Source organism: Pezoporus occidentalis, unplaced genomic scaffold, assembly GCF_034315485.1.
Source record: "Pezoporus occidentalis ecotype Australia unplaced genomic scaffold, CSIRO_AGI_Poc_V1 ctg7, whole genome shotgun sequence".
Taxonomy (NCBI): Eukaryota; Metazoa; Chordata; class Aves; order Psittaciformes; family Psittacidae; genus Pezoporus; species Pezoporus occidentalis.
Window position 1 is genome coordinate 1,821,887 of NW_026916052.1, and position 13,236 is coordinate 1,835,122.

Sequence of the window (13,236 nt, forward strand, 5' to 3'; positions counted from 1 at the left end):
CGGCATTACATTCTCATATGCAAATATATGCATGGAGAAATAACAGTGAAAAAAAAGTTATACTGCAGTGTAAGCATCTCTCACGCTAAGATCTTCATTCAAACTAAAGATACAAAAAAGCCTCAAGTAGATGATTCAAAATCAAGTTACATATTACATATTTAGCTCCATCAAAAATTACAACACAGTGTGCCAGCTATCCTTTCCATGTGGCATAAGCAGCTTTTATCACATGTCTCCTAACCAATTCACACATTCTAGAAAGCACATTCTTGTGGGCAGACAAAAATAAGGGGCTCGCTAATTTGTGCAAGGGCATGCAGAGAAAGAAAGAATAGAGAACACCTCCCAAATGTGAGTTTTGCAGGTAAATAATTTCTAAGTTTCTAATTATTTTCTTTTTTACCTTGTTGCTTCATCTAACAGAAGAATTTTAGGATTCTGAAGAAGAAAGGAAAATCGGTTATAATAACAACTAGACAAGATCTGCGTATTTATATCAATAGAGAACAGCATTCATACAGCTTAAAACTCCAAGTATATGTACTTACTTCATCAAGAGAACTGAGTGTCATTCAAAGTATTACTTTTAAGAAGTCTAAATACTAAGAGGACAAAACAGAAACAACACTCTTCCATCCTCCAATTTTCCAAACTGAAGTAACGGAATACTATTACCTGGTACTATTTGAAAGATTACAAACTAAAGGTGGGATATGATTTTTAATGCATATTTGGCAGCACTGCAGTCAGAAATTCAATTTCCTATTTACTGCTCCTCTGTGGATCTTTTGCAGAGGCTCAGCTACTCTCTGCTTGCGGTCTGCTATATATAATTGTCTAGTAACAAGAAATAGCAAAGACCTACCAATAAGCAGTATTTCACCGCAGATGAAATACGTAGTACTTAAGTACCAGCATTTAAGAACTCTTCCCAATTCAATAAAATAATAAAACCAAACAAAAATGCCAACACTCAAATCCCTAAGAAGCTTCTTCTGAATTACAGTACATACTCCAAACTTCCTTGATAAAGTTGAGAGTAAAGGTTTAGACTTTATCTGGAAGAGAGGGGACTCCACTGCACTCCCAATCACATATGTATCAACTACTCAATTCTTACAACCTTCCTTTTTCCTCCCAGATAAAAGTCTCTACCCCCATGAACTGTACTTGACATGAAAGGCAATCAGCTTTTCAGCATTTATGGTAGAAGAGAACTGGCATAATGAGGAATTCCTAGTAATCTAGCAGAACTGGTCATGCTAAAATGCTGGAGAGACCTATGCAGCTTAATGTAAATGTAAGCTGGGTTGAGCAAGGGCCAGAACTTCCAACTGAGCATCAGCACCAAACTGCCTCCTGCAAGCGGCCCCATGGCTGTCCCTGAACCACACTCCATGTCCTTCTGATCCTCAGAAGTCTCCTCAAATTCATGCAGCACAGAGCCTGCCCCAAAACCAGATCAAGGCCAACCCTTGAAGGAATAAACGTGCCCGAAACAGTTGTCTTGAAATCCAGACCAGCTCCCCTCAACGCCAAGACAGGGCATCTATACAGCTAGTAAGTTGCAACTGAGAAAAATCAACCTAGGAGCAGTTCGGATCTGAACACAGGGACAGAAGTGTCATATATGAGTTTATTAGCACCACATTTCTCAAGTCTTCCTTCATCCTTGACCTGGCCTTCTGAAAGTGACCCCATTATACAATGATTTACTATCGGTCTTGGCAACAACTATCAAAAAGATAGGAAAAAGCACTTAACATAAGAAAATTCTTTAGTTAATCCACTCAACCCTTTTAAACTTCCTCATTGATGTAAAAGATATAATTTTCTTTTTAAAAATGTTTTTTCACCTTTCCCATTGAAAGACTGCCTCTTTTTTAACCCTTTCCACCTCCCAACAGAGCAGTTAAATAGCTGCCTTACCTTGAGCAGAGCTCGAGCTATTGCAATTCGTTGTTTCTGTCCACCTGGGGGCAAAAGCTCAATAAATTGAAATAGGAAACCAGAAGTGAAGTGATTCTAACCGAATGCGTGGGCTGCGCGGAATTAGGCACATAGACTTTAGGGCAAGAAGGGAGATAAAGAAGGGTTTTTTTTAATACTTCTGGCAGGCTATGACTTTGAGAAACAACTGGTAACAAAAAAGTGATAGAATTCTTAATTCACTCTATAGAATCAAGATTTTTAAAATAAGCAATATAAAGATGTACCTGAAAGCAAAACGCCTTTTTCTCCAACTAGTGTGTCAAACCCATTTGGAAAATCTCTGATAAAACTAGCAGCATTAGCTATTTCAGCAACTTTGTGAATCTCCTCTACAGTCACCGTAGAAGGATCCTCTGCACCATAGGCAATATTTTCAGCAATGGAACAGGAGAACAGAATTGGTTCCTGAGAAATTAAAAACCATAACTAATATGGTAGATCTGTAGTTACATGCATGTATTGTCTATATCTCAAATAACATAAATCCCACTTGAAAGCCCCAGTATTAGTTTATTTTCTATCCAAACAGATATGTAAACTAGAATTAACTGAATTCAAACCAAAGGAGTATAAACATCAGTATGAAGCTCGTACTGGTAGCTCAGTGGAATACATACATTCAAAAAGACAAATGCTAATGTGACCACAGGAAAAGCATTTTTGCACAAAAGTTTTTGGTGGCATTATTACCTAAAGTACATGTTTTGAAATGCAATATATACCCAGTTACCCTGGTGCTTTTAACCAGGACATCAACCTAATAGTTAATTACACTATGAAGCATCTAGAGAGATGACGGAGCTAACATACATATTTTAGCTGGTCAAGTGGTTTATGTTTAAGAGACCACTGAACACCTCTCTGTATTTCCAGAGTTTTGGGGTTGCTACAGAGGGAACACTACAAGAATAATGACAACAGTGCTCTATTTTCATGCTTTCCTACTGGAACTGTGTTTGCCTGGCAACAACAGAGAGCACAGGAGGTCAGTTTCCAAATGGTTGTGTAAAATATGATTTCCATTAATAGGAAATGTTAATTAAATATTAAGCTTTTTATTACTTTCTTCAACGAATCATAGTATACATTAAGATGGTATACCTATATAATTTGCAACAATGTACTTCCCAGTCTTCACATGAACACTTTTCTTCTAAGCCAATACTTCAAGTTGCTGTGATTGTGTAAAAATGCACTACGGAAAAATGGGACCAGCTCTCAATACTTAATTTTAGAACAAAGCACACACAACAGCACTTATGGTGAGATGGAAGGGTTTCACTGAGGAGCAAGATTATGCCGTTTCAAAAAGAAGCAAAGTGAGGCACAGCTAGTTGATCACACAGAATTATTTAATTGACTTAGAATTACTTTTCTTCCTCACCTGACTCACTGTTCCAATCTTTGTTCTGAACCACAGTGGATTTAACTCACGGATATCAAAGCCATCAACGGTGATAGTACCTTAAATTAAGAACAATAGAGTCAAGTGTGTTTGACAAATACTGAAAAGACGCAGAAAGAACAGTCGAGAACAATGACCCCTGGGGATCACATACTGATGGATCAGAAATGCAAAGCCACACAGGCACTGTGCACCCCAGAAGGAAGCACAGTGCATCAGTGGAACAGTCACATTAGGACCTCAGGCACAGGAACCCTGACTGCTTATAAGGTGTACATGAAATGCAAAGCATCAATTGTCATGAATGAGAGCAACACAAAAAACATACCTGAGATAGGATCATACAGCCTCAGCAGAAGGGATACAATAGTCGATTTCCCTGTACCACTTGAGCCAACCAGAGCCATAACAGAGCCAGCTGGAATGGAAAGGCTAAAATCTTTGAAAATTGATGTTTCTGGACGTGTGGGATATGCAAACTCAACGTCCTTGAATTCCAAAGCACCTCTGAATGTGTCTTTGCCCAATGTGACTCCCTCTATACAACAAAAAATACAGAAACATGAACAGAAATGAAAATCAGCTCAGCCCTCCTGGAACACACTTTACAGATGCCCAAAAGAAATATCTTATCTCTCTGTTACATGTAGGGATAGCTGCAAACCACAATTCAGGACCACAGGGGCTGTATTTCAGCCATGACTGTGTGGTAGACCACTCATTCCAGAATGCCATTCAGGTTGCTCACCAGCAGGAAACCTACAGCAAGAGGGAGAATTTGCATCTTGCTAATATCTAACAACTAACAATGTTCACTTCTGGTAGAATTAGCTGAATTCTAAAACATAAACAATTTAAATATTGCCAATGAGAAGCGATGAAATTAAATGGCATTGTTGCAGGCCAAAGTCCTGTTGCCATAGAACACATGAAAAAAGATAAACATTGCAAATCACTTCCTATCCTTTCACCAAGCCACAAAAGTTGCCTGAAACACCCTTCTCTTTGAACAAGAACAGTTCCCTCTTCAGTACCTGCTATGTAGCTTTTAAGGAGAGGCTGTCACTGGCATAAAGCCGCTGCTAGATTTGTTGCATTAATGACTATTTTTATGATTTTTTTAAATGAGAGTGTATTTGATAAATTCAGGACAACAGTGTATTCAAAGACCAATCAGAGGCATAACTCCTCCTAGGCAACAGTTCACTGAAACTAGAATTTCAGTTTGTAAAACACTGTAACAAACCACCATGAAGGAATGATTGCCAAAACTAAATACAACCAGCTTCTTTCTGGAGCGCAGTGGTTGATAGAAACAATTACCTCAGAAGACTATCACTACTAGAACAAGCTTATAGTAAGTAAGACAAAGAAGAAATTTCTTCAAGCCCTCTTAAATGCCAGCAACACGTATCTGTACAAAGCAAACTAATCAGACAGCAATGCTGCATTCCCAAAGGACAGAGTCTCACTGATGAAGTTCCTAGCAGTTTTGTGAAAACTGGCACCACCAGGGCACCACCTGAATAGTGTTTGTTCCTGCTAAAGACATACAACTCAAAACACTGAACTCTTTCCAGATGCAACACACAAGTAACCCCCAACGAGCCACAGCACATGATGGCACCGGCCCATGTCTGGTTAAACAGTAACTGTGGATAGGACACACAAACACCTAAGCAGCAATCAAGACTTCACTAGTCCTGCTGTTCCAAGAACAAATAATTTACTTTGCTTTTTTCACAGATTCCCTCCTCTTCTCCAGGTGTTCAGTTTGATGGTAATAGTAAAAAACAAGAACCCACCATTAAATGGAAGCTGGGGCTTCCTTTCAATAAGTTCCCACAGACGTCCACCAGCGCCCAGTCCTTTCATGAGCTCAGAATAAAAGGAACTTAGACCTAAACAAAAAGCAGAACGATATTATGTATCCATATGGAATGGAAGACATAGGAGACACAAAATTAGCATTATACATTTTACCACCAGCCATTGAAGCATCAGATGTGTAGGGGATCTTTTACTCCAAAACATTATCAAACATGCTGATTTAAATCCCATTTAGTCTCGAGAGCTACCAATAACCCTTACTCACCATTTTTACTTGTACTTGTAAACCAAATATATCTCAAGAAAAAAGAAAACATTAATACACTTAAGCTTGTGTAGACTCAAAAGCAAAGTAACTCTTTTTCATCCATCTATCAGCAAGAACAACATCCAGCTTTAGCAAAACAGCCTTGCATACAACCAGCTATATTTATCATATTATAGTTAGGGTTGGAAAGGACCTTAAGATCATCAAGTTCCAGCCCCCCTGCCTGGGCAGGGACACCTCACACTAAACCATGTCACACAAGGCCTCGTCCAACCTGGCCTTGAACACTGCCAGAGATGGAGCATTCACAACCTCCCTGGGCAACCCATTCCAGTGCCTCACCACCCTAACAGGAAAGAATTTCCTTCTTACATCCAATCTAAACTTCCCCTGTTTAAGTTTTAACCCATTACCCCTTGTCCTATCACTACAGTCCCTAATGAAGAGTCCCTCCCCAGCATCCTTATAGGCCCCCTTCAGATACTGGAAGGCTGCTATGAGGTCCCCACACAGCCTTCTCTTCTCCAGGCTGAACAGCCCCAACTTTCTCAGCCTATCTTCATACGGGAGGTGCTCCAGTCCCCTGATCATCCTCACGGCCCTTCTCTGGACTTGTTCCAACAGTTCCATGTCCTTTTTATGTTGAGGACACCAGAACTGCACACAATACTCCAGGTGAGGTCTCACAAGAGCAGAGTAGAGGGGCAGGATCACCTCCTTCGACCTGCTGGTCATGCTTGTTTTGATGCAGCCCAAGATATGGTTGGCTTTCTGGGCTGCGAGCACACACTGCCAGCTCATGTTCATTTTCTCAACAACCAACACCCCAAGTCCTTCTCTGCAGGGCTGCTCTGAATCTCTTCTTTGCCCCACCTGTAGCTGTGCCTGAGATTGCTCAGACCCAGGTGTAGCACCTTGCACTATTTTCAAAAGCACTCAGTAGAATGGAGCACTCTCAACACTGTTCTTTGTCAGACAGGGTTATACTAGTACAGAGGAGCCCGGCTGAATAAGCCCCAGGGAGAGAGGGCACAAAACTTAAGCTGGACCTGATGTTTGAGAAGTTATGTGGAGAATGAACAACGTAAAGAAATGAGTCTCCCAAGACAGCATGCTTCAAACACTATGGGATAAGGCAAAAGCTAAAGACAAGGCCTGCGTATAGTACTGGGTCCCAGCTCCTAGCAGTTGTGTGAATCATCTTGGAGCTGGCTTGGCTGAAGGTCTTTCCGGCTGAAATAAACCCAGAAACCAACCTAGAACCAAAAATGGAGTGGGACATAAATGTGTCTTATTTCTTCATTTTTTGTGTGTCTTTCAAAATAGAGTAACCAATTTCAGGATCTCTGAATTCCAACAGAATAAACATATAGAATAAACTACCTCCACCTTAAAATGCCTATAGTGCTAACAGTGATTTCAGGAGGGTAGAAAACCCAAGGTACATTAAAATAGGTTTACTGGTTTATTCTTGCAGAGCAACAAGCCCAGCACAAGGTCATGAGTCTGTAAGTGTAGGCAGGACATTTCATCATGCTGCTGCTGAGGACCATCTGAAAACTTGAGACCCAAAGCACCTAGCCATGGTGAGGAGCCATCTGGTTGGAATAAAGAGCCAAAGCATCTACATCCTAGAGCAGGGCACAGGAGAGGAGCACAGAGGGAGGAGGCCTCACGGAGCACCTCAAGACTCGGACACTGAGGTTTGCAAATTCACAACCACTCATGAAAAAGCACTATATGCAATGCAGACTGCAAATACTAATTAGAAAATGCTTTTAATATTTATAACCTATGTTCAGCAAACTGTTAGATAAAAAAGGGGCAAAGTCCCAAATTATGCAATGAGCTTCACAGTTCACTGCATGTACTGATGATGACATACACTAAGCAGACTTAGCACTTGCAAGATTTATATGCCTTATAGAGGCATCAAGGAAGTCAAGCCTCTTGTGGCAAGACACATTCACTTCAGCTCTGTGCAAAATTATATTCTTCAATAATCTGGAGTAGAATTTAAAAATATGGTTTTATAACATATACAAGTTAATTCAATTACCTTTTATCAGTGCTTCTAACCTAATCTTTCATTTACTTAACACTATTTTGTCCCATGTTTTCAAAGTGCCAGGTATCTGTTGACCAAACTTGTGTGATTTAAGCAGAGAAGAAAGGGGTTTAGTATTTGGAATGGGTGCCACTGGAATTTTGATATTCAAGGAAGTGGGTTTTGTGAATTCTGCCCTCAGGTGCATCTTTGTGCTTCCCATGGTATCAAGCTTAGACTTAGAAGAGTACAGCGGCATTGCACTACCCTGCTGGTCTATCAGAAGTAACAGTCTCATTTTTAAAGAAGAACCCTTCCAATCAGGTAAGGTTCAAAGTACCTTATCTTCATTTTTGCCTGTATGCAGTAGTGAAGACTGCTCTGTCAAAAAGATTAACAGTGTGTTTCTGGGTCAGTAGATTACACAGTATGAGCTTCAAGGAGAAGGCAGTAAGGAAGACCTGAAAACACCATAATGTAGAGTTCTGCTGGCACCTTCTTTAACTCTTCCAGCTCAAAACACTCCATACTGAATTACAGCTAAATGCTGCAAGCCTTTCTAAATACAGTATGTTTAACATCGAACATGTATTTTGTAAAAAATATCAACTATCTTCATTTAGACCCAAAGAAAATGAAAGTAATTTGTGTCCATCACATACACACATTGAAATAAATAACCCCTGTATTCACTTGGGAAAAGGGAAGGCTTAAATGAAGTTATAAATTTTAATTAACTCTTCAGGAAAAAAAAAAAAAAATGATTTTTTGGAAATCATTTGGAAGAGACTTTTAAAGGAAGACAGATCTTTTAAGGGTTTCTTCCCTCCCACCCCCATACTGACTGTAACGCTTTGAACTGAAGAAAATCTATTTTCTCATTCCATACCTCCAATGCTTATTCCAACCCAGAAAGCATACATCAAGAAAGATGAGAGTTCACCAACTGTCATGTAGGCACTGCCCATTAATAATCCGCCTTTGTATAAGACTGAGAGGACGATTAAGTTTCCAGAAAGGCCACTCTAAGGAAAAAGAGGAAATGGCAGATTTTGTCACATACATCTTACATTTCATCCTCTAAAATATTGTTTCAGAATTTTCCTTCCAATAAAAGAATTCCTACACTAGGGGTATCTAAGATTTTTAGAGGACTGGGTTAAATCTGAACAAAACCAGTTCTAACACAAACCAAGGCAATAACCAGTTGGCATTCAACAGCTGTTTCAATAATTCCTTTTTTGGTTGGTTGGGTTTTTCCCCCAAGATGGAAAGGAAACCAAACATTATTCTCAACTGTTATTAAAGGAGAAGAGTTGATAGTCTGCAGTTACGTTGCAGTTTTAGGATACTATTAAGCATACCCACTGCAAGCTGTTTGCAAAAATGCAATTCCTCCCCCACCTGCACACCCCGCAGATTCCTTTAGACTGATTTAAGTCCAGTCTTCCCACAGCTTTATGTAAGTTCAGTTTATATGCACTTCATTAATTTGCAGGTTTATAAGTATCCTCATCAACTTTAAACTGACACTTGGCATAACATGGTTGGTGTACTTTCACCAAAATATACTTACTGCTCCAAAGAAGCCTGCCCGAGCGAGTGCCTCTTTCTTAGCCAGCTGTAGCACATAATCAACTTTCTTTGTGTACTTTTCCATTTCAGTCACTTCATGCCCAAAAGCTCGAACTGTTCTTATGTTTCCAATACGCTCTTCAGCTAACTACATTAAAGCAAAGAACAAAACAAACACACACAGACACACAATTTGGAATGCTCATATTACAGAACATTTGAAAGTTAAACCAATAATACTGCACTGATCTCCAATTACATTCCTTTGGATACCACTGGAACTTTGTCATGCCCTCCTCTTCCCCCCCCCCCCATTTTATTTTATTTTTAATTCTATTAAGATAAAAGTAAGCTGCATGACGAGGCAGTTTTAAAAAGAACTTCAAGATTGCCTTAAATGCTAGCAGAGATAGAAAAATATAAAAGTAGGGTTAAAAAAAAAACACCATAATTTGATGTGAACAAAGCACATAAGACAAAACTTGCAATAACAAGATGGGGACAGGAAAAATAAAGACTATTCTATTCTATACTAAATCATGCAAGAAAGCCTGCAGTCATTTCCTGAAACAATTCCACTCAGCTGATCAAAGCAACACTGAAGTTTAATTCTAAAACTACCTCAGTTGTAACCTATTATGCTAACTTGATAATAGGCACTGTGATGCTATAACAAAGGACAAGACCTCCTTCTGTAAAAAAATATATATGTAATAAAAAATATGTATGTGATATAAAAATACAATTCTGATTCTTCCATCCCCCATTCAACCTGAAAATTTAACAGAACACTAAAATTGCTTGTTCATGTGAAGTCCCACACCCAGTTTATGAAGACATGAGCTTCCCTTCAACACAGGACGAGGAAGATAAGCAGAAGAGGGCTAATCTTCCTTCTGCACAGTCAATTTGCAGAAGTTCCACAAAGGACACCCCAAGTTTAAAACAGCTGACAAGTGTGGCTGTCTCAGCTAGATCTTTCCTAATTATATTTCTATGCTTTCTAATGATGTTTCCCCACCCTCAGCCTGTAAGGAAAAGGTCACCATCACTACTATTCTCTGAGAGCACTTTGCAGTATTATTTCAGCACAGTCAGCAAACCCAAGAAAGGCTCCTCTACAACAGTATCAACAGCTTCCTCTATTTTCCTCCCAGTTATCTGGGTATGTGCTAAGATGCCCAAAAAAGTTTAAGTAATGTTAAGCTTCATAAACATTAAAGAGCTGACAATAAAGTCAAACATCAAAGATTCATTCCAGAGAAAGACCTGCTAGCAAAGTCTTCTTTAAAGACAGATCCATCTAGGATGCTTCTGATGGCTTCAAACTGATAACCATAGTCCAAGAAAAGTGTTTTTCAAACCTAGGTACCAAATAACACAGGACTTCATAGATTGATTTTTTTAATGCTCTCACAAAGCTAAAGTCTAACCTCCTTAACCTTTCCTATGTTTGCAAATTCTTAGGGCCTGGCACCTCCATATTATATTGTTATGGACAACCTAAGCATGGCTGTTGATGAGATCTGTGTGTAAGTGTTACTGACATTTACCTTTCATGCTATTCAGGTGCAAAACTACAGACAGGCTCAGCATGGCTTGGGGCAATGAACAGTACAATTATCTTCAGAAGATCTGTAACTTCAGAGATATTAATCTAAATACACTAGAGCAACTTTGAAGTTAATTAGAAAGCGTCTGTTAAAAGATTACCTGTGTTGCTTCTGCAAGAGAATCTTGGGTCAATTTAGTAAGTTTTCGCAAGTACCTTCCATAAATCACAGCCAGGACAGCCAAGGGTGGCACAATGCTCAGAACAAATGCAGCCAGGCTAGGAGACACAAAAAACTAGAAGAAAAAGGTATGCGTCAGGGGCTAGCGTTCAGATTAAAAACCACCACTGGAGCACTGAAGTGCAACTTCACTTCCCGGAGTTCTCTAAAACTACTAGGGTTTTAATTTAGAGCTGCCATGCTTTCATTTATCATGTTTTACTTCTTCCAGGCAAAATAACCATTCCTCCACAGTACTTGGGATGTGTCCCACGGTTAGAACAAAGGATTATAAGTAAAGCGGTCTGGATTTCATTTCTAGCTTTCTCACTAGTTCTTTGTGTGGTCTAAGCCAAGTATCTTAACCTGCCAGTAAAGAAACCTACCAGGAAATTTCTTGGGGATGTTGAAAGACATAAGGTATTATATAGCTCCTAAAGCACTTTCACAACTTTTAAATAGATGGTGTAATACAGAAAGTTTGAGTACAGAAATATCACACACTACTTCTGGGTAACCGAGAAACAGATGGAGGTCACCAGTGCTCCCCAACACCCATGAACGCTCATAACCTGGAATAATAGATTTAATTTCCTGTTGCAAAACCTTATCACTCATAACAGTCATCATCAAAGCTCCTAAATGGGTTATTTTCATAAGATTCATTGAAATTAGATTTAATGTGGTTTCATTTCATCTTGCTTTCTGTACTGAAAACTAAAATCTCCAGAAAAATTAAAAGATTACTTCCTTGACAGGCTTTATAATTATTTCATAATAAACCTTCTGGGCAAGCTTTTATAGTCCAACTTTTAACACAGTATCATGGCAGCATTTTTGAGCAGAATACCTTATATTCTATTTAATCTATGGTAAGATAAAACTTTATACTCTATTTGCTTACATAACTATAGAGAGGCATAATTCTTATCTGTGACAAAGTATTAAAGCTTTAAAGCTTCACAGTGGAAACTCTTAACAGTTTCTAAAAACACAGAATGAATCATAGAATCATAGAATGGTTAGGGTTGGAAAGGACCTTTAGATCATCTAGTTCCAACCCCCCTGCCATGGGCAGGGACTCCTCACACTAAATCATATCACCCAAGGCCTCGTCCAACCTGGTCTTGAACACTGCCAGGGATGGAGCATTCACAACCTCCCTGGGCAATCCATTCCAGTGCCTCACCACCCTAACAGGAAAGAATTTCCTCTTTATATCCAATCTAAACTTCCCCTGTTTAAGTTTTAACCCGTTACCCCCTGTCCTGTCACTACAGTCCCTAATGAAGAGTCCCTCCCCAGCATCCTTATAGCCCCCTTCAGATACTGGAAGGCTGCTATGAGGTCTCCATGCAGCCTTCTCTTCTCCAGGCTGAACAGCCCCAACTTCCTCAGCCTGTCTTCATATGGGAGGTGCTCCAGTCCCCTGATCACCCTCGTGGCCCCTCTCTGGACTTGTTCCAACAGTTCCATGCCCTTTCTATGTTGAGGACACCAGAACTGCACACAATACTCCAGGTGAGGTCTCACGAGAGCATCAATACTGGAAGCTTATTTTTATGAGAAGATTTTTTGCTATCTGTTTTTAACTCCAGGTAGACAGCAGGAATTACTACACTCTCACTTAAGATAATTTCCACCGATGTATCTTTTCTCAGATAAGCATAGCAAAATTCATACCACAGAAAACATGCAGGGAAATCAAATTTTTAAGTGAACTAACTGACCACCAAGGAGTATTAACAGATGCACTGCACTGAAGCCTTCATTAACATGCTTCTAACCTAAATATATTCTTTGCTGATGGACTAAAGCAGAAAGACTAACACTTGCAAAATCCTTACCAGAAATTTGATATTCAGTGCTGCCTTTGCTCACTGAGTCTTTAACCGGAATTGACCAACTTCAATAACTTTTACATCAGGCCCTTCACACCCTATTTTACCTATGGCCACAGAAACTTTATCATTTATTTTAATATCAGAGGATCATAGAATGGTTTGGGTTGGAAAAGATCTTAAAGATCATCTAGTTCCTGCCAAGAGCAGGGACACCTTCCACTAGACCAGTTGCTCAGTAAGAACAGTTAAGCTATTTGTCTGCTATACTTTCCTTGATAAATTTGGGCAGCAACTGTAGTTAATTTGAAACCTTCATCACCCATATTTTGGCTTGTGAGTAAACATCAAGTGGCTACAGGCACATCATCTGTTACAAAGCAGTACATAAAAGTTACAGTGGATAACCAGTGAAATATACTTGTATCAAAGATCACACAACACTTTCTGGACTGAATCACACTCACACATTGCCTAATATGACTGAAACAAACTTGAAACTA

At 39.4% G+C, this 13,236-nt stretch overlaps 1 protein-coding gene across 2 annotated transcripts in view; it reads right to left on the bottom strand.

Moving 5' to 3' along the window:
* Positions 1–13,236, bottom strand: part of LOC134175573 (TAF5-like RNA polymerase II p300/CBP-associated factor-associated factor 65 kDa subunit 5L) — a 52,002-nt gene that overhangs the window by 800 nt on the left and 37,966 nt on the right. The window contains exons 8-16 of one of the 2 annotated variants that reach the window (XM_062641686.1): positions 10,834–10,968; positions 9,122–9,268; positions 8,435–8,570; positions 5,206–5,301; positions 3,729–3,938; positions 3,380–3,459; positions 2,220–2,400; positions 1,933–1,976; positions 407–441 (exon numbers count right to left, since the gene is read on the bottom strand). In XM_062641686.1, coding sequence (XP_062497670.1) covers positions 407–441; positions 1,933–1,976; positions 2,220–2,400; positions 3,380–3,459; positions 3,729–3,938; positions 5,206–5,301; positions 8,435–8,570; positions 9,122–9,268; positions 10,834–10,968 — 1,064 coding nt within the window. The remainder of the gene's footprint in view (positions 1–406; positions 442–1,932; positions 1,977–2,219; positions 2,401–3,379; positions 3,460–3,728; positions 3,939–5,205; positions 5,302–8,434; positions 8,571–9,121; positions 9,269–10,833; positions 10,969–13,236) is intronic. The other variant, XR_009969046.1, reaches the window with a different exon arrangement.